The sequence below is a fragment of the Camelus ferus genome, chromosome 14, assembly GCF_009834535.1.
Source record: "Camelus ferus isolate YT-003-E chromosome 14, BCGSAC_Cfer_1.0, whole genome shotgun sequence".
Lineage (NCBI taxonomy): Eukaryota > Metazoa > Chordata > Mammalia > Artiodactyla > Camelidae > Camelus > Camelus ferus.
Genome location: NC_045709.1, coordinates 20,010,976 through 20,035,128, shown reverse-complemented (window position 1 = coordinate 20,035,128; position 24,153 = coordinate 20,010,976). Strand labels below are relative to the sequence as shown.

The 24,153-nt window shown below is 45.8% G+C and overlaps 1 protein-coding gene across 1 annotated transcript in view; it reads right to left on the bottom strand.

Annotated features, from left to right (window-relative positions):
• The window catches only part of FLT1 (fms related receptor tyrosine kinase 1), a 159,816-nt gene that overhangs the window by 23,350 nt on the left and 112,313 nt on the right, over nt 1–24,153 (bottom strand). Inside the window, exons 15-19 of the mRNA XM_032496382.1 lie at nt 24,019–24,150; nt 12,667–12,773; nt 7,553–7,685; nt 4,727–4,831; nt 992–1,105 (exon numbers count right to left, since the gene is read on the bottom strand). Coding sequence (XP_032352273.1) covers nt 992–1,105; nt 4,727–4,831; nt 7,553–7,685; nt 12,667–12,773; nt 24,019–24,150 — 591 coding nt within the window. The remainder of the gene's footprint in view (nt 1–991; nt 1,106–4,726; nt 4,832–7,552; nt 7,686–12,666; nt 12,774–24,018; nt 24,151–24,153) is intronic.

Below are 24,153 nucleotides of genomic sequence, written 5' to 3'. Positions count from 1 at the left end.
AGAGACAAAAGACTCTGGGGAGGGGAAGGGCCATGGTCAGGGCTCTACCTGTAACTAACTGCCAGCCACCGTCTCCGCCTGTGAGCCACAGGACACTGTCACAGCACCCCGCCCCCTTCTGGTCCTACTGGCCTGACTGTCCCCATCAGCACAGCAACCTGAGGGTGTCTGCACAGAGATTGCCCTGGGGCTTTGGAAAGGCTAAAGCAGGGGTCGGCAAACTTTCTTGCAAAGGGAGAGAGGGTAAATATTTAAAACCGTCAATCTAAGCTCACAGGCTGGCCAGCCATCGTTTGCGGACCCCTGGGCTTAAGTAGCAAGGTGTTCAGGAAGGAATAAAAACTCGGGACTGCACTGCGGATCCCCAGGGAGCCCTGAAAGATTCCGTTGCCTCATCTGTCCCCTCTGATGAGGCCCGCGGTGAAGAAAAACTTCCGGTTCCAGGTTAAAGAGGAAGTGCCCTCAGAGAAGCTCCCAAGGGCCCTGCCCTAGGGCATGCTGGGAGTGCTAACCTTGCCCTATGAGGGAGGAGGGAATGGTCTTCAAGTCCTCAGTCGTAACCACAGCTCTGTTCCTGCACTTGCCCTAGTGGTTGAGGCCTGGGAAGGTGCTGTCCCCACACCACCTCCTCCTTGGATCCTACCAGGATTGATTCCTTTCTCCAGATGAAGCTTCAAGGAGTGCTCACCCTTTTATGCCTTTACCTCAGCCCCGTTCATACTCCTTCCAAGTCATCCTGAGAAAAATGCCCTCCACTTGACCTCGGGCCTGTGGAAGGAGGTCTAAAAGGGCGTCCTTCGGTTCAGAGCCTTTAAGTTAAGTGTACATATAAGGAAGGCATTTCCAGGATGGGAGCACCTTCCATAATCGAACAGGCTGCTCCCTCTGGGCTGTTGCGGGGCCATCTTCCAGGAGATGAGGAGGAGCTGAGGGACGGGGAGCTGCCCCTGGCGTGTGAATGGGGGAGCAGGGGCCCTCCCTTCCCATTTACCTCCTTGCTTGGTACAGGCTCCCAGCAGGTTGACGACATTCAGATGGTGGCCGATGTGGGTCAGGATCTTGAGCTCGGTCATCAGAGCTTTGTACTCGCTGGCCGTGGCCCCCTCTGTGTAAGGAGCAAGGGAGAGTCAGGGTGACAGGGCAATGGGGCTCTTCCTCTGGGGCGGCCCTCCTGCCCCGCCAGGTTTGCCACTGCTCAGCCGTTACTGCATTCACTTCCCCACATTCTGCAGAAAGGCCAAGCCTCCAGCCTGTTTTTATTCCCCATCCTCTTGAGCCAACATCCTCTTGATTACAGTGAGGCCCAGAGCGGTAGGGGGGTTCGCCATTGGACGTTTCCTCTTGGTGGCCCTGGTGGTCCTGTTCAGTAACGCACTGACTCAGAGCTGGGCACCTCATGGGAACGCCTTCCAAAGGCTTCCTACCCTCGGAACCAGAGCCAGCAAGAACCTTCCAGGTGGGGATGCACCCACACCTCACGTCTTTCGCACTTTTCCCCTTTGGAGAGTTACCGAGGAGGGGCGAGAGGGGGCCTGCAAGAGCGGAATGGCCGCTTGTGTAAACATCTTTGCCGTATGTTATTTTCTCCTATAACCTTTTCCTCCCAGCAGCCTGCAGGGTTATCTCGAGTCGGGAGAATGCATACGCATCTGACTTCAGCTTCGTTCTCGGAGATAAACAGTATCAGTCTGAGACTCAGCAGAGCCTAAAGCCTGAATTAAGTTTGTTCTGTCTGTTTTTATTGGTTACTGTCTAAGGCATTTAAAAATGTAAATTATGTTTAGAAGTTTAAAAAAAAAAGGTCATATAAGCTTGCTGTAAAGTATTTCAACAATATGAAGTTTATCAAGTAAAAAGTGAAAGCCACTTCAACCTGCTTAGAAGTAACCACAGTTAGTCATTTGCAGTTGCAGACCTTTTTCCATGCATTTATAAATATATACCCAATCAAAGGTCCTTTTTGTTTGTTTACATAAATGGGATTATATATATACATACATATATTTTTTTTAAATTTGCTTTTCCCGTCTTTGAAAAATTTTTCTAATTGAAGTATAGTTGATTTGCAATGTGTGTTAGTTTCAGGTGATTTCCCTCTTTTTAATACATCATAGACTTTTCCCATTTTTAAAAATTGATTAACGGCATTCCTGACATTTAGACTGTCTACGGTTTTGTTTTGTTTTTGCCATTACAAATATACTGTAATAGACAGCCTGTGACCTTTGTGCTCATGTGCAAGTGTTCTGCAGGAGAGTCCTGGAAGTGGGTTGAAGGATGTGCATTTAACATTGTGGTAGACACCGACATGGGGTTTCATAAGCACAAGTCACTTTTTAATAATAACCAGAGAAACTCTAGAAACCTCCCAGTGGGGTTGGGATTGGCTCACAGTAGATGCTCAACAAATATTTGTTAGACAAATAAACAACATGATGACTCTTCTCATTCCAGACATGGGCTTAAGGCCCAAAAAGGTTAAAGGTTTTACTCCAAGGGCACTTCGAAAGAGCTTCTGACTTATGGCCTTTGCTTGACATTCTGCCTTTCTAATTTCTCCCAGAAACAGATGGCTGACCAATTTAAACAAGAAAGCTTGAATGAAAATAGTTTTTTTTAGGAATTTTATATAATGAGTGATTTAGCAATCTTTTTCAATCAAGGCTGATGGCTTTTAAAAAAAAGTAAGCATTTATAAAGCTATTACACACACTCTTTCTATATTGCATAGACCAGATTCTCCAGGGCTTTAATAAAAACAAAAACAAAAACAACTCAGGTCAGAATATCCCCCCCTCAAACTCATCCATCCTTCCATGCATTTATGCCCCTTTTAGCACAGGGGGAAAACCAGGTTCTTTTGTTCAGACTGTCCCATTTATGGGCAGGGTCATAGGTATTATCTTAGGCCCACAATCGACAAACACAGGCAGCAGACTTGCCTCGCCTAGAGATGGTCTAAGTAAGCAAGCAAGCAGGGAGGCGCAGCAAGCCAAGGAAGCAGGTGCTTCCAGGGTGAGTTTTGACTTCTCTCGAGGCTGGGTGTAGCTTGCCTCCAGAATGCAGGCAGGATCCTTTGTAGGATTTTGGAGCGATGGGTCATTTCCAGGAGGCCGGGCCTCTGCAACCTCTCTGTAGTGTTGAGGCTGGGGGTGGGGTGGGGAAGAGCTTGCCCTCAAAGCTGCAAGCCTTGCACTCAGACCTCCCTTCCGCACTGGAGAGCTGTGTGGCCTTGCAGAGGCTGCTTAACCTTCCTGGGCCACGTGTCTTCACCTGCAAGCTGGGTTAGTAGCATCTACCGCCAAAGGCTTAGACAGAACAGGAAGGAAAGTGGCGATCTCATGTGGTCTGCATTAGAGTATCTCATCTAGGGGGAGGGTACAGCCCAGTGGTAGGGCGCGTGCTTAGAGTGCATGAGGTCCTGGGGTCAATCCCCAGTACCTCCACCAACAGAAAAATAAATAAGTGCTTAGTCTGGTGCTTTCTCTCACAGAAGACATACTGATGCCTCTTCTCTTCAGAACCTGGGGTGGGGCGTACAGGGTGAGGTGGTGGAAAGCAGGTCTGCTTCCAGAAACGCCCACCATTGTCTGGACAGGCCACCTCAAACAAGTGCAGATTCGTGGAGGTGAAACTCCTTTCCTGGCTACTCTCAGAGTAGGACTGTCGGGCTCTTTGTAAAGTTTTAGCAGAGCCTTCACTTGACAGCCTTTTGAAGTGGAAAACATCACTGTATGGGACTTTTTGCAGGGATGGTGTCCGTGCTGGACAAAGACGAAGACTGAAGTCTCCCTGGGCAGGTGGCCCTTTGTCCTGCAGTCTTTGTTGCCTGCTTAGTTGGGTGTATAGCTCCCCACTCCCCTCCCCCAAAATCCCGTGGCGGTTTCTTGGAGACTTTGGAAAGCTATAAACTGCCCTTTGGGTTCTTAGTCTAGTTTCTTTTTTGGTTTTGGAACCTTAAAACACGTTGAAGTAACATGACAGTTTAATCACAATGAAGAAATGAAGTCCTGTCTACCCTTTAAAGGACCTAGGAGTCTTTGAGATGTTTGGTTTACACAATCTTCTGTGATTTTCATTTTCACTCTGTGTTAGGATGTGGTTGTAAATCACCATGTGGTTTGGCTCCACCTCCCAGTGCTTCACAAAGTGGTGGTATCTTCAACATTAGAAAATTTTTTTAAAAATTGAAGTATAGTTGGTTTATGATGTGTCAATTTCTGGTGTACAGGTTTTGTTTTGTTTTCTAAAGAGGAAATGTTTAATGGGCGGTACTTGACAGTATAAAATAGCTTGAGGTTCTGATCAAGTCAATTGTCCCAGCTTCATAGTTTTACTTTATAATTAGGTCCAGACCCAGCTAAGCCTTTGAGATTTGTGATGGACAGCTAAGTTTCCACGATAACGTCACTGTGGATCATTCCAAGATTTTGAAACTGTGGTTACAGTGGACTTAAGGCCCTGGATGAGATGCGGTGGGAGAAAGGTCTTTGAGATGACCAGTCATTTTCCCAGGGACAGGGCTGGGTTTCATTACCAGGTCTATTCTGAGCTCTTGCTGGCCCAATCTCAAGCCGCTGAGGTAGAGGGACTTCTAGCAAAAGAAAGTTACGTGGCCAGAGCAGAGCGAGCTTCTGTCTGCTCCTAGGCCAGCTCCGGATCCAACATGCACCAACATTTAGGGAACATAATGGGTGAGTCGAAAGCCAGACTACAGCATCCATACCTTTCAGCATTTTTACAGCCACAGTCCGGCACGTGGGGGATTTCTTAATGCCAAAAGCTGATGCTTGAACCACTTTTCCAAAAGCCCCTCTTCCGAGCGATTTGCCTACAATGAAAAGGAGAAATTGGTTTGTTTGCCAAGCCAGCAGGATGAGTTTATGTCTTTTTTCAGAAGGAAGGGCCCTTTTCCCTGTGTATGTTTGTGTGGCATGTAGCTTTCAGTGGAATCTCCAATGAACTGACTCCAAGAGTGGGAAGTAAGGGCCACATTTCTGGGGTATCTTCCTTCCAGCTCTGTGCTTCTGAGTTGCCTTCGTCCTTCACCGCTAAGCTAAGCCCCTAGAAAGGATTTGGTGCAGGTAGATGGCCTGTTTCCTCTTTTACAAAGCCCTTCTTTGGGGGAGAGGCTACCAAATCCTGGGTGGTCTCTTCCATTGTTTAATAACATCATTACTGCAAAAAATTTTCCTGTGTTTAAACTAAGCCCCCTTTCTTGCCACTTAAGGTTATTTCTTCTGATCTGTTTTCAGCAGGAGGGAAGAAACTGGGAAGGGTGGTCACTGCTGTTGGCTATAATAATGCATCAGAGCTACCAAAAAATCAGGGTTGTTTCTCAGACGTCCTTGCCAGGCAAAATATTCTCAGTATTTCTAACGCATCTTTACATGATGATTACAAATCTTCAGGGTTCAGTACACGGGCCTATCAACCACTGGTAGTAATTTGTTTCAACCACAGAGAAGTGTACAGCATAGTGATTCAGATATATTTATATATTCCTTTTCGTATTCTTTTTCATTGTAGGCTATTATAAGGTATTGAATATAGTTCCCTGTGCTGTACAGTAGGACCTTGTTATTCATCTGTGGGCTGGTCTTACAAGAGGCAGCACCAGTCCAGGCAACATCCACTTGCCAAATTCCAGACTCTGTGTTTCCCACATTAGATAACTCTGACTTTGTTTTCTAATAGGAAGATGCAAGGTCAGACGTTATCCCAACTTCTGGGATAAATTTATAGGAGCTGAATTCTCTCCCAGGTTTAGTGAGGCATCATTAATAAAACAGATTTCTTTAATACTGGGTTTCAGGAATTTCCATGGTAGCAACACCTTTGACCCAACCTCCAACTCGATTATCCATCAGGTGCTATCAGCTCTGTCTTCTCTCAGCAGGGCTGCTAGTTGTAACCTACGGAGGACGTTCAGCTGCAGTAAGAAGCCGTTTGCTTGGTGTATTTCTCTCCATTTATAACCCACTGTAACTCTGCCCTCAGCCCAGCTTTTTCTCCTCATCCATCCAGACATAATTTTGGTTACTTTCACTTGCCAGACATCACTTTGGTTTACTTTCTGTCGTTTATTTGGCTTAAAAAAAAACACATTTTGGGCATCTCTGCTCCCACGTAAGTAGGAGAGGACTCTTCTGGCCCTTGCAGCCACACTCTGCATTGAAAGGCAGAGTTAGTGGGTTTGACATATTTTCTCTCACCCATCAAAGACACTCACATGCACATTAGCCGAATCATAGCCTCTGGCAACTCCAGGAAGGGAAAGAGCTATAGGAGAATCTTCTGAAATCAGATTATCTAAACCCACAGAGCCCCTGGGCACTTCTGGTAGCAGGCTTGGCCATCTTCCTGGAAGTGCCATCACAACGGTACTCGGCCAAGGAATGAAGAAATGGGCCCGAAAGCTCCCACATCCTACACTGGGAGACGCATGTCTGCTGTGACTAACAACTCTGGGAAGCAGTGTGGCCTGACAGCGGCTTACGGTTGTGGGAAGATGCTCCCTGCCTAGGTCACCGAGGGGCTAGGCTAGCTGCCGTGCAACTTAGACTCGCAGAAGGAACCCATCCAGTGTGTCACCTGCCTTTCACTCCTCCCAATTTAGTTGATTTTTTTCCCCGTCAGCAGCCATTGCTGGCTTTTGCCTGTCTCGCCAGCTTTTAATCAATTTCCAGTTGTCTTCCCCAAGCCAAACAGAACATATTTGGGGGGCCAAATATTCTTTCTCAGGTAGGAAGAAGTGGAAGTGGAATCATTTCAAGGCTTTCCCTCTCTGTGCCCTCATGCCCCACCCCAGTGCAGTCTGCCTGTGTATTGTTCTGTTGCACCACGGGCTGGGGGCTACTTTGCATGGTGATGTCTGTGTGGGAGGAACTTCGGGATAAGCGGGACTGATGGCATCTCTGTTACCTGGGAAACAGCAGTCCTCGCTCTTCACAAACAAAACTTAAAGACCCCTCCTTGGACTTTCTTTTCCGTCTGGTCATTTCAGACACCCAGGAAATTTGAAGCATGTCATTTGTAGATTTGTTCAGAGGGAGTTTTTGATCCACAGCCTTGAAGAATGCCAACTCTTTGACCAAATACTTGGTTTTACTGTGCCTCCCCATCCTGAATGGTGGTCTAGGTCACAAATGTCCAACCCTCAAAAATTTCATCATTGAATAGTGTCTATCCTGGTAAGAGTCTGCTGGAAGGTGTCTCTCCCCTTCACCTTCACTTACCTGCTTTTCTGTGTCCTTCACCCTTCAAGGGGAGAGACTCAAGCACCTTTGTGTCCCCAGGACTTAGGTGTCTGCTGCTCAGCAAAGGTGCTTCATAACTGTTGAAAGAATAAACAGCTGCTCCCGGGTCCCCTGGACCTGCTGGCTTAGGCTTCTGTTAGAGTTGTTTACCTCTGTGTCTATCTCCCTTGCTAGTTGGAAAGCAGTTGGAGGGTAGAATCCTGAGACTGGTTTACTTTTGTCTCCCTCAAAGCACAGTATTTGGGAAGTGATGCTCAGTATGGGTTTAGGTATCTGTGGAACAAATACATTACCCAGTTTAAGTCTCTCCCGGGCAAACTCCCACTTGCTGGCATCATAAGGGAGCCGTTCACACTGCTCGTCCAGGGGAACTTCATCTGGGTCCATGATAATTGATAGATAGTCAGTTTTAATCTCAGAAGAAGACTGAGAAATAAAGAGATCCCAAAGTCACCAACAAGGAAACAACTTACAAACCCCAGATAGCCAGCCTGAAACCAACCTTGGCAACATCTGCTGCTGTTTTGGTGTGTTTGGTTGAACCCACGTGGCCAGGTACAGAAAGTACCCTGTGCACACCCATACACACAGCACAGCCGAGTGTGCGGTTTCCATCAAACAACCTCTTACTGTCTCCACACTGTGGTACCAGCTCCCCCATCCCATCTCAGACAGAATGCACTCAGGTCCTCCAGTGACCACATTGCTTGTTCTTAAACAAGTTCTTATTACCTGACAGTCCTTCTCGGAAAACTGCAAAGTGTTTTTATAAATCATTCCAAGCATGACGAAAAAGAACTTTCCATGACCCTCTGTACAAGCAGGAATATATGCTATAGAAGGCAACAGTGGGGTCCATGTTTGTGGCTTTTCTACATTTGCAAGAAAGGCCAGAAGTAGCAGAGAGAACCCAGGACCCCTGGGACAGTTGAGAGACACTGTTCATATGAGGTGTTTAAATACACTCAGAAGCTCCCTGAAAAGACTGCAGGGTCCATTAGTGAGATCAGAATAAAATTTACCTGGAGGAGTTTTAAGGAAAAGCATTCTGAACTCAGAACTTAACACTGAAAAGTCTGCATTTCTGAAAGAAGACTGGAAAGGAATCCACCAACAAGCAGGCTACCCAAGTGTCCTGGTGACCAAAATTTTGTGGGTCGTTGTTCACAAGTGGATTGGATTCATTCACACTGTTCATTTTGAATGTATGTAAGTTAAAGTTCACATAAAATGCAAATGTATTAAATATGTTGCAAATTTATATTCACCATATGTTATTGTGACTCACAAGCAGGAAAAAGACAAGAAAAAGTGAAAAAGGAAAAGTATAACAAAAAAAAAGATTTGGGGGGAAGCTATAGCTCAGGGGTTGCATGTGTGCTTAGCATGCCTGAAGTCCTGAGTTCAAAAAAATTTAAATTAAAAAAAAAATAAACCTAATTACCACCCCCTCCAAAAAAGAAAAAAAAAAAGATCTATCTTCAGTAAGAAATCAAAACTGATTATTTCAAAGGCCAAAGGGTAAGACTTACACATAGCAACGTTTGAAGTTCTTTTGGTAGTATGTCAAGTAAGTGAGGCGGCATCTCTGAGCTTCAAGTGCTGGTTTTATCTTGGTAATGCAAATTAAGCCCAGAAAAGACACTTTATTTCCAATCAAACATCACTGGATTTGCATGTACTGTCTTAGAGTCACATGAATGGGTAATACCCTGTTCATGGTTCTTGTAGAATTGACTGCATTTCCGTGGGCAGGACAGAAAGGAAGTATGTTTGCCCACATCAGCTGGGTTTTGATAACTCTTGCCTAGAAGTTATGTAAACCACATTTAAATGAGTTTAGGGCCCTGTCTTTCCTCGCATTTCCCTAAATAGGCTCAGAGTTCAGCAGAGAAGACAATCTCTCAAATGCACCACATTTCACACCCGCCTGCGTTCTTCCACCCTGACTCACCCTGCTCTGTGCTGTCACCCCTCACCTCATCCATCACAAAAATTATCACTAAAATGGGTGACAAATAGCTCTAGGCAGGAAGATGTGCCTGGCCTCCACCAAGAGCGGAAAACAGGGAAAGAGGGGGCGCACACGTTTGTCACGGCCTGCGTTCGCCACCGGCGTTAGACTGTGAGGGCCCAGCCCGTCAGACACTCGCGAGCGTGCAAGCTTGTAGGGGAGCGTCTGTTCCTGCACCAGGGTGCTGGGTGCTCATTAGTAGAGATGCCGGAGGGGGTTTCAGGACTAAACTTTTGTTTTTTCCTTTAAAAAGGCATAGATGTATTATCCATTTGGGGACTAAACCTTTCGACGTCCTGTCTAACCAAGGCCATGAGAAACGATCCCCAGGCTTCCAAGAGCACAGGAGAGCCGGAGCCCAGCGAGGGGCAGCTTGGGTTCTGCAGGGAGCGAGGGGAGGGTGGTGGCGTTGATGGAGGCTGGGGGGCAGGCCGCAGAGACAGTCTTCCCACGGGGCACCTGTGGAATTTTACGGTTTACCTCAATCAGGCAGATGAGAGGAAACACCAAACCAGCCTTAGGGAAGGGCTCTGAGGCGAGTGTGACAGCAGAATCTTGGTTGACAAATATTTATTCTTTCAATTGACATTAACGCTAAGCAGTTACCAGGTGCCGGACTAGGAAGGTGCACGGACAGGCACTTCAGAGCCCAGGCCCATGGGGCTGGATGTGAATCCTAGCTCAGCTTCGGGGTGGCGTATAGCCTTGGGCCAGTTGCTTAAGCTTTTTAAGCTTAGTTTCCTTATCTGTAAAACAGTGGTGGCGATAGTACTTATCTCCCAGGGTTGCTGTGACTATCAGATGAAATCATCCAGGTAAAGCTGTTAGAACCGCCTGGTGTATGGTAGGCATGAATAAATATTATCTCTAGTTAAACCACTGGCCTGTGGAGGCTGGGGATAAGAAGATAAAATGCAGCCTTTATCAATGAGGAATTTACATGGTGGTTAAAGAAATCACATGGAAATCTTTTTTGATGCCTTGTTCCTCTCTGCTTCCCACAACAAAATACTTCTCAAAATCTATAGGCATTCTATTACTGCAGTGACAATTTCTTGTTTTCATCCTTTCTTTTTGATATTAAAAATTTCATAAATTTTGATTAAATCAAGGGATGTCTTCAATTTAGCCCCAGTGCACCTTTCCAGTTTTATTTCCGCTGAGCTCCGATGTGCAAAGGAACCAGACTCCTGCCCTGGGCTGTGTTTTTCTGTTGCTTTTCCTTCCAGGCACCACCTTCAAGGTCTGTCTCGAAGCTCTGCTTTTCTCTGAAGTTTTTCTCCCCATCTCCTTTGAACTCCCGTAGTCTGTGTAGCTCCCTTACAGATTTGGCAAGTTTTGCTTTTGTTAGATCTATTTCCCTTTACAATGTCTCTCCCCTTTCAAAATGCCACTGTTTAACTTTCGTTTCCTTCGAAAGCCGTGGCCTTAATTGTCGCGTCTCAGAACCAATCACTCCTTGTAACAAAAGCCTAATGGTACACATTCACCAGGGAGGGTGGCTCCCGCCTGGCCTCTCACACCAACACTGTGAAGAACCCCTTGCTGGTTTTCAACAGCAAGTCAAACAACCTGGGTTCAAAACTCGGCTCTGACTCAAGCTAGCTGAGGGACTCTGGCCAAGTGACTTTACCTCTCTGAGCCTTGGTTTCCTTCTCTATAGAATGGGAGTAATAGTATTCCCAGCTTTGCGTTGTTTTGAAGGATTAACTGAGATACGACCTGAAGAGCTTCCCAGAAGACCAGGTACATTAATAGAGGCTAATAAATCTCCAGAAATTGAGGAGGCCTCCTGGGTGCTTCGCAAGTCCTGTTCATTTTATCTCCTAAATCTCTTTCTCTTTTTTCTATTTTTTAAGAAGTTGAAGTATAGTTGGATTACATTGTGTGTTAGTTTCTGGTGTATGGCATAGTGATTCAGTTATACATACATTCTTTTTGTTTTTTATTTTTTAAATTTATTTATTTTTGCTGGGGAGGAGGTGATAGGTTTATTTAATTATTTTTAATGGAGGGACTGGGGATTGAACCCAGGACCTTGTGTGTGCTAAGCACACACTCTACCACTGAGCTATACCCTCCCCCCCTTATTTTGTTTTTTAAATTATCATTAGTTATATAGATATTCTTTTTCATTATAGGTTATTATAAACCATTGAATATAGTTCCCTGTGCTCTGCAGTAGGACCTTGTTGTTTATCTATTTTTACGTATATTAGTTTGTATCTGTCAATCTCAGTCCTAAGTATCTCTTGACTCAAATCATTTAGACTAAGCTACCATCATTCCTTACTTGGACCGCTACAGAGTCTTCTACTGGGTTCCTCTAGTCACTCCTGCTCCCTCTCTGGTCCATTCTCCTCATACGGCCAAAATCATCTTCCAAGACACAAATCTCTCACACTTATGAACACCTATCTTTGCTTAACAGCCCCCCCGCCCCCCCTGCCCACAAGGCTTCCTATTACTTCTGAAACATGGACGAAACTCCTTCCCAGCCTTTCCTCCCCTCTCCTTTCCTGCCTCACTTCCTGCCTCGTCCCCATCGCCGCCTCAGTCAGTCTCTCCTCCTCACCGTGTCCCCTCTGCCCAGCCCCCGGCGCCGACGTGCTGTCCTCTCTGCCTGCAACACTTTCCCTCCAGGAGATGTCATTCATTCGGCCACCCTGAGTTGCAGCTTGACGTTTGTCTGTCCAGTTGGTTAAAGTCAGTCTATCCCCAGGCTGCACACAGAAGCACAGTTGCCCTGCACTGCCACCCAGTAGCCTGACACAGGGCCTGGCACTCGCATCCAGCAGGCCCACAGCCAGTATTTGAGGCGTGAGTGGGTGTTGGTGCTTTCCCACCAAACTTCAGAGAAGCAGGTCATGCTACAGGCCTGATTATGGAAATCTGATGCCCTGCATTCCAGCCTGAAGGTCACACTCTAAGTAAGGGATGGGATTTTATCATGGGGCTCAGAGAGCATGGAACAGCCGTGCTGGTGTCCGTTTCTACAAATTTGGGAGAGATAAGGCAGAGGTGGGTCTTTATTTTGCTTTTTCCTTTTTGTTTCTTAGCCAAGAGTGAGGTTGAGGAAAGGAAAGCTTTCTAGGTCTCATGTTGAATTTAATTCGAGGACTTTATTACATATTTTAATATAAAAAATGTCCCTTCTGTCCCTGGGAAATAGTCATCTGTTCATTACTCTAGTTTTTCTTTTGACTACCCCACATTACGGTTGAGAGACATTTGAATGATTCATTTTCCATGTTCGCCAGGTCAGAGACAGGAACAAGGGGTAGGGGGGTAAGAAGAGGGTCGAGCATTGGTTCAGGGCGCACCAGACATCAGGCAGGCATTGTGCAGTCTTACATAAGATGGAGGATAGAACTTCATCTGAAACGTTCTTACCCTTTTCAGTTTTCGGATAAAGAGCGTTAACAGGAGCCAGAAGAGGGTTGCAGCCACACAGGTACACGTCAGAGTGATTAGCTCCAGGTTGGACTTGTCTGAGGTTCCTGGAGAGACAAAAACACCACGAGGGCGCTGAATGGCAAGTCGCCAACTCAGGGTCTGTGATCTGACGGGTGTGGGCCAGGGCCCCGAAATGCTCATCATGGCAGACGCGGTCCACGTCGGCCGGCTCAGAGATCAGTTTCCAGGACAGAGCCTCGTAGCTTCCAGGTCAGGCGGGATCCACGCTGTTATCATCATAAACTCATATGTAAACTAAAAGAGTTTTCAGAAATCTTGCTGTGGAGTTTCCAAACTTTCTAAGCCCAGAAATAGCTCATTAAAAATCATAGGAGTTTGGGATTAACAGAAACCCATTTCTGTATATAAAACAGATAAACGTCAAGGACCTGCTGTGGAACACAGAGAACTATATTCAGTTTCTTGTAATGAGCCATAATGGAAAAGAAACTGAAAAAAGTATGTATGTATGTATATGTATAACTGAATCACTTTGCTGTACACCTGAAACTAACATTGTAAATCGACTAGGCGTCAATAAAAAATAAGAATAAAAAAAAATTAGAGAAGAAGTTAAAAATGGGAAAAAATTAAGGCAGGAACCAAAGCCCATTAAAGTGCTAAATCTGGACTATGTTAAATCTCCCTAATGGGTTTTAGAGGAAATTCTAAAGAAAAGGGAAAAAATGACATAAAAAAGCTCCTTTGGGACTCACCAAATTCTTCAAAGTATATTTTAAGAATAAAAATAAAACTCAAGGACTGTCATCATCGCCAGCTCACTCCTTTCGGACCAGCCAGGCCCGGCCCCTCCCCATCCTGCTCACATGTGGGGCTGTTTCTGGCCTTTCGGGCAGTCAGCCTGCAGGGCTGAGATGCAAAGAGCTCACTTCTGAGGCTGATTCTTCCCAAACACCTTACTCCCCAGAATCACAAAGCTCAAAAGCCGAGGACTGTTTCTCCACAACCAAAAAGAGAAGACCTAAAGTATCCAAGAGAAGCTTCCACAGAGAGAAAGCTCTCGGATTTGTAAAGAAATGCTCCAGTAAGCCAGGATGGTGGTTCTTTGCCTTTTCTTTCTTTCTTTCTTTTTTGTAAAGAAGGTAAATTTTTATTATCTGAATTCCCTGAGGTGACCACTGTCAGAGGTTCCATATAGTCTTTTCCCCCTATATATATTTTACTTATTGAAACTCATGGATAGAAAGGTTTGTGATGTGATTAAAATTTTTAAAAATTGAAGTATAGTTGATTTACAATGGTGTGTTAGTTTCAGGTGTGCAGGAAAGTGATTCAGTTACACATATGCATCTATTCTTTTTCAGAGTCTTTTCCATTATAGGTTATTGTAAGCTATTGAATACGGTTCCCTGTGCTATACAGTAGGACCTTGTTGTTTACCTATTTTATGTACAGTAGTCTGTATCTGTTAATTCCAAACTCCTAATTTATCCCTCTCTCCCTTTCCCCTTTGGTAACCATAGTTTTTCTATGTCTGTGAGTCTATTTCTATTTTGTAAGTAAGTTCATTTGTGTCATTATTTTTTAGATTCTACATATAAGTGACATTGTATATTTGTCTCTCTCTGTCTGACTTACTGCACTTAACATGATAATCTCTAGGTCTATCCATGTTGTTGCAAATGGCACTATCTCATTCTTTTTTATGGCTGAGTACTATTCCATTGTATGTATATACACCACATCTTCTTTACCCGTTCATCTGTGGATGGACATTTGGTTGCTTCCATGTCTTGGCTGTTGTAAATAGTGCTGCTGTGTACATTGCAGTGCATATATCTTTTTGAATTAGAGTTTTTTCTGGATATATGCCCAAGAGTGGGATTGCAGGATCATATGGTAATTCTGTTTTTAGTTTTTAAGGAATCTCCATACTGTTTTCCATAGTGGCTGCACCAATTTACATTCCCACCGACAGTGTAGGATGGGGCCCTTTTCTCCACACCCTCTGTTCCCAGCTTATTGATTCTAGTGGACAGTTTCCTAGGAACTCTGAAGCAATGCCCTTTTCCTTTAAGTTTACTAAAAGGAGACGGGCTCATCATTACGTTAGGCCAAGAGCAAGTGAAACTTATTCCTTTTAGAAATGATGATGTGGGTGATGGTAATTTTAATTGAGCATTTATTATGTGCCAAATCCTTACAACCACCCTGTGAAGCAGTAGCAGAAATAACCCCCTTTCATAGATGAGCACTTTGTCTTGTAGGCTCTTTGCTTCAAATCAGCAAAGACATACTAAGCCCTGCTCCAGGCAAGGAGGTAGGAAGCTGAACAAGGGAGAGTTGTCACTCCAGGAGCTCACCCACAGCCTAACCGAACACTAAGAGATCGGGTACAAAGAGTTCTGGAGATTGAGGGAAGCTAATGCCTTTTGGAAGAGGTGACATTTGAAATGGATTTTGTCCTAACGGGGATGACGGCAGGACAGGACGTTGTCGGCAGAGGGAACAGTATGAGTGAAAACCCAGAATCGGGAAGCGATAGGACTCTGATGGCAGCATGATGCGAGATACAAGACAGGACCAGACCACGGAGAATTCTGAGCATCCCTGTGCAGGCAGTCGGAGCCAGTGAAGGTTCCCGGCCCTGAGCAACAGCAAATACACCAGCTGGAAACCTGGGCATCTTCCCTCTCCTCTCCTATCGGTTCAGCCACCCCGTACACGCACTTCCTGTAGGCCCTGAAATTCTCACCTCCTGTCCTACACATTCTCGCCTCCTCAGTCCCCACCATTAGCTTCCTAAGCAGCCTTGAGTCCCCCCTGCCTCCCTGACACTCTAGCCAGGGTGACCTTGCCAAATCACGAAGTTAATCCCGTGACTCCTCTAAATTCCATCATTGCTGCCCAGCCCTGTCACTGTCAGAATAAAAACCCGAACTCTTAGGTTCTTTGTGCCTGACCTTGTCCATTTCTTAAGCTTCGTCTCCTGCTGCCTCCTTTGAAACTTGGAGAAATTTCAAAGGATGCTAACCTTTCCTCTCAGTACGCATCCTCTTGATGGGAGTACTATAAGTGCAAGGTAATGGTGGGATTTCCTCCCCCACAGTGAGGGGTCTAATGCTGCCTCGCTGTATTCACACGCATGCACACATGCACAGATGCACACATGCACACTTCCTTGCTTATGCTGCAAATAAGTTTTGTGGAACTGAAAAACTGATTGAGACGTTCTCAAGGTGCAGCAGCCTCTGGCAGCTGGAGGTGCTGAAGGCACCCTGAGACAGGCACTGTCTGCATAAAACCTCTGCAGATGCCTCCCACTTGACTGCCCTGGGAGAGGCCCCGCCCCTTGTGGGAACTTTCCCACCGCATTCCCCAGGGTAGGCCGTGGACCCCCAGAGTAATTCCACAGTCCTTACTCAGGCAGAATTCCTTTCAGTGGGACCAAATGTGTTTATGTGCACTTATGCATTTCAGGAATCAATTCGTTAAAAACATCTTTAGGATGAACACTCATTATTAGAAGGAGAAGATCTATCTAATATCCTGTTACTATGTACTGAGAACTAAACTGCGCAAGAGGCAGCGTCTGTCTCGTCTCGCTCGACAGCCCCATCGCTGTCTTTATTTGGGGAGTAACCGTGAAGGTGGTCTGCGGCTGCATGTTAAGTCGGCAGCACCTCTTCCTGTCCAGCTCTCAGAGGTTTGTTCAGAGGTCAGACATCCACACACTGGCCCGACTAGACCCAGCCTCACCTCGCTGGTGTTGGCTGGCGAACTCAGTGCGTGAAACAGCCCAGCTGCACGTGGCAGGGGAAAGGAGGCCAGTGCAACGTGGGTGGGATTTGACAACACCTGGGCATTAGCCCTGGATCTCAGGGACATCCCTCCCATCTGCCGTGTGTGAAAGGCCGGCACCAGGACCTGGTACGAGGGTACATTTACATGGAATACTGACCAGCAGGCGGCTGATTTGAAGAGTTAGGGTAACTGGACCTTCTGTTACAGATTGCTGCCCTGTTGTACAGAGCGTTCATGTCAGTTACCCTTCCAGGCTCGCACCATCCCTCCTGGGATGGAGAAGGTGGGTGCCAGACAGGGGTCAGGCTGATTTCTGAAGGGCGCCTCGCCCCCTCTGCCTGGGCAGCTGGGTCATCCTGCCCTGAGCTCTTCTGATGGTGACGCAGCTCCATCTGCCCAAGGCCCAGGCTGTGGCACTGGAAGCATCACACCCACCCTGACACGAGGCACCAGACTGCTCGCGCCAACAGGCAGCTCAGCTCACGTGGTGTAAACAGATGGTACTTCCCAAGAAGTCAGGGCAATACCCCCAGCCCCAGGGCCTGCCCGGACCTCAGAGACTGAACGCAGGTTTGATCAGGGCGGTAAGTCTTTATATAAAGTGGCCCTACGAGCAGCTGTGCCCGAGACAAGGACTCTGCACCCCAGTCCCTCATCCTTAGTGTGGAGGTGATGGCAGCAGCCCACCCCACAGAGGAGATGGAGAAAACAAGTGGGAGCTGTTATTTTGAAGCCTTCTTGCTCCCCTCTCTCCCCCTTTTCCCCTCTTTCTGGACTTCAAGTACAAGATAATTTTTTCTTTTCATCCAAACATATTGCATAAATCACAGTCCGTCCTTTTATTCTAAAACTAAACAGCCTTTGACCCAAGTACCGATTGTTTTCTGCAAACAACCGAGTTACTTTCCCTGAGAATTGTGCCTGGCACTGCAGTGTGGCTTGGGTGTTGTCCTCTGGTTCTGTCATTATTTTAATTTTGAGGTAACTGTGTTTGTGGGTTTATGGCCTGTGAAGCTATCAGGACATCAAGGGAAGGATGTGTTTCTTGTTCATTTTGCATCTTAAGCTCTGGCCTAGTGGAAGTCTCAACACATATTTATATGTGGATAAAAATAAAATGAATCGGGTACATCTGGACCTGGCTCCCCCCGTGAGCCACTCAAGTAGTGCTGCCTCCTTTTATCTCGAATCCAGTAACCAGTGATCCAGTTAACCTGATTATGCAATTTCTCTACGGCTTATTGGATATTAAAATTGGCCTTCATCCTGTTTATGAAGCTTTTTAGGACTCTACCTAGATTAGTGTACACATACCAGTTTGGAACCCCTCTTAAGGACAGTGAGGTGTGGACATACTATAATCGGATTAAATGTGAAATGCATTTCAAGAGTAATTTTAGGTAAAGATATTAAAATTCTGTCTTGTCAGTTTCATAACATTTTTATCACAGCAAGTTAAACCCTTAGGTCCAATAGGAATTTTGTGGTTTGGAACACCATTTGTGTGACTTACTGGCTCAGTGTAAGAAAACTACAACATGGAAAATTTTGTTGAAATGGAATTTGGTTTATCATATTAACAAACAGTAATGCTAGCTACTATTTGCAGGATTTTTTTAGTCACATGTCAGATACTGTTTTAAATGTGTTCATCCTTGCCACATCCCTGTAAGGTTGGGAGGCCGTTATTCACGCCCATTTTGCAAATGAGCAAACTCAAGCACCAGGATGTAAGTCATTTGCCTGAGGTGACAAAGCAGGGACGCACCTGGCTTCGGATCGGGGCCTCTGCCCCACCCAGTCCCACTGCCTTAGAGCTGAGGGTCAGGAGAGCCTCCGTTCTCAGCACTGCCACCTCCTTGCTTTGAAACCCTGGACAAAGTCCTAACCCTCTCAGTGCCTCAGATACTCGCTTGTAAGTAGGAAAAAAAAAATCCTCACTGGATTGTTGCAAAAGTTAAGGAGGCTCATGCATGTTATGTGCTTAACACAGTGCATGGCATGTTCCACAAACACAAGATGTTATAGCCGAATTCCATCACCAGTTTTTGAATTCTTGATCAAGGCCAGCTGCGTGTCACTGTGTAGCCTTAAGTGCAAAGGCACACACGGCCCGCCCCCAGCCCTCCCATGTGGAACAGCGAACTCTGTCTCCAGACGGTCTTCTCCTTAGGAAACCCTCCGGAATTGCCGACACCCATGAGAGGGGTGACATCAGTCACCAACATCTTCATGTGAATTAGTTTACCACATCCTTCCTGGTGCCTGGATAGCCCTGGGAGAGCACTGGGGGCCGGCTTCGGGAAGAGAGGCGCTAACCTGGTGGAGAGTCAGGGACCATGGGAGGCTCAGAAAAGAGGTGGAGACTGAACGCTGGTGGAGGCCGGTGAACAGGAGAGGCTGGATGCCTAAGATGAGTCTGTTTTGAGCTCTTCCTCTTCTTACTCTTGGGACTTTATTAAAGAACATAGTGTATCCTTCCTGCTGTGAGTCCTTTCCTGAAATGTGTTAACGTGTAATTTTTGTGGCACAAAATTTACAGATTCCCACCCATAATGCCATTTCAAGTATGCAGGACCCTTGAGGCAGTCTTTCTGTGCTTCCCGTGATTTTTGCATCCATCAGTCATCCTCAAAAAATGTTAAAAATGGTAGCTATTCTTCAAGTTGTTTTCTCCTGTGTAATTAGAAATGCTGTTGAAATAGCATTTCAAGAGCAAGGCCTAAATCTGTTATACGAATGTATGTATATATGTATTGTGGTTATTCCTTGCAGTAATAATGATAAAGTCTAGTTTATTTTAAGTCCCTGGATGAAAAAGTGCCACACTTCCATTGTAACAGTGCCATTGAGTTCCCTGGGCTGTGGAGCGCTGTGTTAATTTCAGAAGTTATTTTGGTTAGTAACAGATTTGTTGCTGTTGTTTTTAATATTAGAACTTCCCCTTTGAGCACTCCGCATGTGCTCCTGCGCGGTCCAAACCAAACACGACCTGTGATTATTTAAAGAAATGACTTTGACTCCCCAGTCCGCTCATCCTTTTCAGATACAAAAATAACACATTGTTTTATCTCTGAGTATAAGAATCCTTTTTCAAGGGAAATAAAAAGAGCAGACAGTTTCCTTCCTGGCTAATTCACGAACCTCTTTAAATCTGTTAAACATAGCCACAGACACAACTTACTTGCCTGGTTTCATTTCCTCAACTCCACCTGACAAGATAGGTCAGTGTGAAGGGTCTGTATTGCACATATTAGAAAATTAGGGAACGTTTCACAGCCACCAGAGGGAGAAGACTGACTTAGACTCTGGAAGCGAGAATTTAATTTCAGTGATGAAATCACTTAGCAGGTACGGCATTCAACTGTTCTGAACAGCATCCAAAGATCAAATTTTTATTCAGTGAGCCCAAAGTACTTCTGTTCGAGATACTGCTTTATAAGGTCTACATAATGCCAACTTTCAAAAATTCTTCCTATGCAAAATTATATCCTTATATGGGCTGAAATCTGCCTCCTTGAATCTTCACCAGCATCTCCCTTCCTTGGTTCTGGTTATCTTTTCTGGTGTATCACAGAATGAGGTCAGTGCCTCCTGTCTGAAAGCTCCTTAAATATTTGAAGGAAACAATCATGTCACCATGAAGTTAACCCCTTTTTAGACTAAACATCCTCATTTCCTTGCACTATTTTACCATTACTCTGTTAGGACATGGCTTCATTTATTTGTGCTTCTCTTAGAAATGGGTACCAATATTTCAGGTGTGGTTTGATGACGCTGATCAGGTCATCATTTTCTCAGCTAACCACAATTTTTCAGCAGAGAGGCTGGATAAGGCCATCACTCTGAGAGTAGAAAAAAAATCACAAAGAGCAAAGGAGAAGACAGAAAAACTAGAAAAAGCACAGCTGTTGGGACAATAATGGGTAAAAAGAAGGAGCCATCTATGTAATGTCTGCAGCTACCTTGCAGATTACACCGTCTCTTTAAGTGATGTTGAAGGTTAACGCCACATGAGGAGAAAGAGGTCATGAATCAAAAGTACCAATTCCTCAGAAAATTCAATGGACTAGCCAATAAGAAATGTTTAGAATTACTTAGACTGTATCATTGCCAAGGGAGATATCCATGTAGGAAGCCCCAGACTGCCTCATAACTTGCTGTCTTCTTTCCTGCCTCATTCATTTTCCTAATCTGACATCTTGCAATGCCTCCTTCAGAGGTCGGGTCACTCTCTATATCATTTATTGTGTTTATGAAGTCCTTTAGCCCTTATTAGCAGCATTGTGTAGTCTGTTTTATACAAGCTAGTGTTCCTCTTTTACCTCTAGGACAAGCTCAAGATGTTTCTTGGTCTGGTTCTAGTTGTTTCATGTTCCCCTTAATCTCCTTCCAACTAGGTTTTCAAAATCCACGGAGGTTAGGGATCATGACTTATACATTCATATCCTGCATAGTCTTGGGCAAGTAAGTTTTGAGCTAACGACTAATTTAATTTGCCTTCTCTCTATTGCCCTAAACAATATATTGATGTATTTTTTTCTTATGTGTGTTGGGGGGGGGCGGGGAGGAGGTAATTAAGTTTGTTTCTTTATTTAAATGGAGGTACTGGGGATTGAACCCAGGACCTCGAGCATGCTAAGCATGTAATCTACCACTGAGCTATACCCTCCCATTGATACATTATTTTTTGTCAGACATTCAGTGGTGGTTTTCTAAATAGATTAATCCAACAAATATTTCTTGAGTGCACTGGAAGAGAAAAGGGATAAGCATTGCATTAAAGGGCCACGTCAATCGCTGTGGGAGCACGGAGGGAAAATGACGGTAAAACAGGAGGTTGGGTGTAGAGAAAGACATGGGAGCAAAAGTGAGTTTTAAAAGATGAGCTGGATTGTCTGGGGAAGAACCATTTGGGAAGGAAGGCTGTTCAGACAGAAGGAAAGTGCTGTGTAAGAGCAGAAGAGTCAGGGGGTGCGGTGTGTTCAGGGACTCACGAGTGGTTTAGTGCAGCTGGGGGCTGGGGCGTGTGGGCAGGGGGAAGAGACGAGGCTGGAGAAGGAGCACATGGAGGACCCTGTGTGCCTGGATGAGGATCGTGGGTAGTCAGGAGCCACAGTGAGATCTGAAGCGGGGGAACAACAGATTTGTCATTTAAAAAGCTCTCTCTGGAGATCTGTGAGCGGGCTGGAGCAGGGTGAGAGCACAGGCGGGCAGGCTGTTGGTGCGGCTCAGCGATGGTGTCCAGGGATGATGGGGGTCAGAACACCTGCAGTGGCAGCTGATAGGGGGCAATCCGAGTGAAAATGGTCTCCCCTTTCCTCAAGCGCAAATGATACAGGCTGATAGAAACTTGCAGAAACGATCAGTGACAGCGTATTCTTAACATCGTCTGACTTTTCTGAAAAGCATAAGATTAGCGGGAAAAGGAATCGTTGGAGGTAATCTAGAAGCAGGCAGAGGGAAAACCGCATCACAGGTGACTGGAAGAGTCTGCAGGCTCGGTTTTACATGAAGGCCTTGCAGACAAGTTCTGAGGTGCCTCAGGAGGAAGGAATGAAGCTTTTCCAGTTTACAGCTACGGACTCAAGTCTCAGCCTCACCGCATGTGCGTTGTGTGACTTTGGGCAAGTAATTTAACCTCTTTGAGCCTCCATCTTCTCATCTGTAGACTGAAGACAGTCGACTTATTCTGGATTCTCATGAAGTCAGTGGGATTAAGTATTACAAGTGCCTAGTGTGGTGCCCACACACAAAGATACTAAGTAAACACCGGTTGTGGGGAGGGTAGAGCTCAGTGGTAGAGCACGTGCTTAGCACTGCTGGATCCCCAGTGCCTCTGTTACAGATAAATAACTAACTCACTGATGTCATAAGATAACGTGGCTTCTAGGAAACCCAGATCAGCCTGGCAGAAAAGGGGAAGGGACAGGACGGGGAAGGGACAGGACGGGGAAGGGACAGGACGGGGAAGCCTACAAACTTGCATAAGTATCTCTGCTATTGGCAAAAGTTTCTCCCAAGCCATCTTTGCCCAGCCGTTGCTGGACAACATTCCTTGGTCAAGGAGGTCGGGGAGGGAAGGCAGCAATGTTGGGGGCTGGAGGGAATCAAAGCAGGTAACCCCGCAAGTCTGTTATTACTGGCTATAGGATTTGGGTTAGTCATTCCATTTTTCTCCACATTTCGTAGTGACTGTCCTGTGTGTCGAACAGGGTTATTGTGAGGATGTGGGGAAAATGCCTTCCTGACCGAGGATTAGGGAGCCCTCCTCGCTCCCTCCTGCTACCCCTGAATCAGACCTGTGTCCCTCCCTCGCCTGGGGCAGCTACTTCCTGAGGGGCAGGGGTCCTTGTTAAAAGATAAATGAACAACCTTTTGAAGATGGAGGTGTTAAAGAGAGAGGCACACTTAATCCACTGTTTCCTCCATGTGTTAGCAGAAGGGTAGAAAGAATACTTTAAAACAAGGATTATCCGGGAGACAAACAGAACCATTACTGAAAGTATTTGGGAAATGCTACCCCGGGCTTTTTCTGAAGATATAAATTTGTGGTAGAGTCATTTCAGATTTTTCAGGAGACTTAAAAATCATTTCCTGGTAAAAGAACGAGATAAGGAATTCTCAGTTACAACCCTGAAGCAGTGTAAGTTTCCAGGGTGGAAGAACTGATGTATTTTGCCTTCTCCCTTAGTTCCTCCTCCAGAAATGCCTCATTTTCTTAAGTCTACTGAGGAGCCTTTGTAAACAGGCTACTGAGCAAATTCCATCTTTTCCTGTAAAACCTCAGCATGCCAGGGCTGTTTACATCTAAAGGGGCGCCAATCTGAATACTTTATGGTGCTGTCAATGTTAGGTGTTTGGCTGACTCTTGGCACTGGGAAATTGAAATTGAGGTCTAATCTCCTTCCTAAATGGAAGCCACGTGGCCATCGCCCAGGGCAGGATTAGACCTCTTTGGATTTTGCTGCTGCACAAACTGTCTGAGGAAGCACTTGGAATATTTTCTTTAACTGGGCCTGTCTACTGTTGCTTCTCTCTGATAATATTTTGCAGCCTACTTCGTGTTAAAAAGCAGCTTAGGAAAACCCTGGAGAGAGAGCCAGCAGATGTGTGACTCGTGGGAAGTGGAAAAGGAAAAAGAATAATTTCCAGTGTGGGGACTTTTTCCCCTGCCTCTCCCCTCATCTTCTTCCTTCTTGGATTTCTGTCTCACAGGTCTGGCCAGTCCGGTCATTCTCTGCGGGTCAGTGTCATCACTCGCAGCAGCTGGCACTCCAGAAACCACCTCCCCTAAGGAGGCTGTTCCAATGGTGACCTCTCAAGGGTGGCTGGCCAGTGTCCTCACCTTTGGCCTTTCCAGGAGGGACCAGACAGGCCTCCCCAGAGGGATGGGGAGAGGAGGAGGGGTCAGGGAAAGGAATGGGCTGGAGCTGCAGCAGGAGACCAGGAGGTGGAAAGCTAAACAAACAGGGAAAGAGATGTCTGAGCAGTTTCTCATGGCTTCCCAAAGCAGCTGTTTACCTTGAACGGTGAGGTAGGCTGAACTCTCCGCGGACCCCTTCTGGTTGGTGGCTTTGCAGTGATAGACGCCTTCATCCTCTTCCGTGACTCTTTCAATAAACAGCGTGCTGCTTCCTGGTCCTAAAATAATTCCTG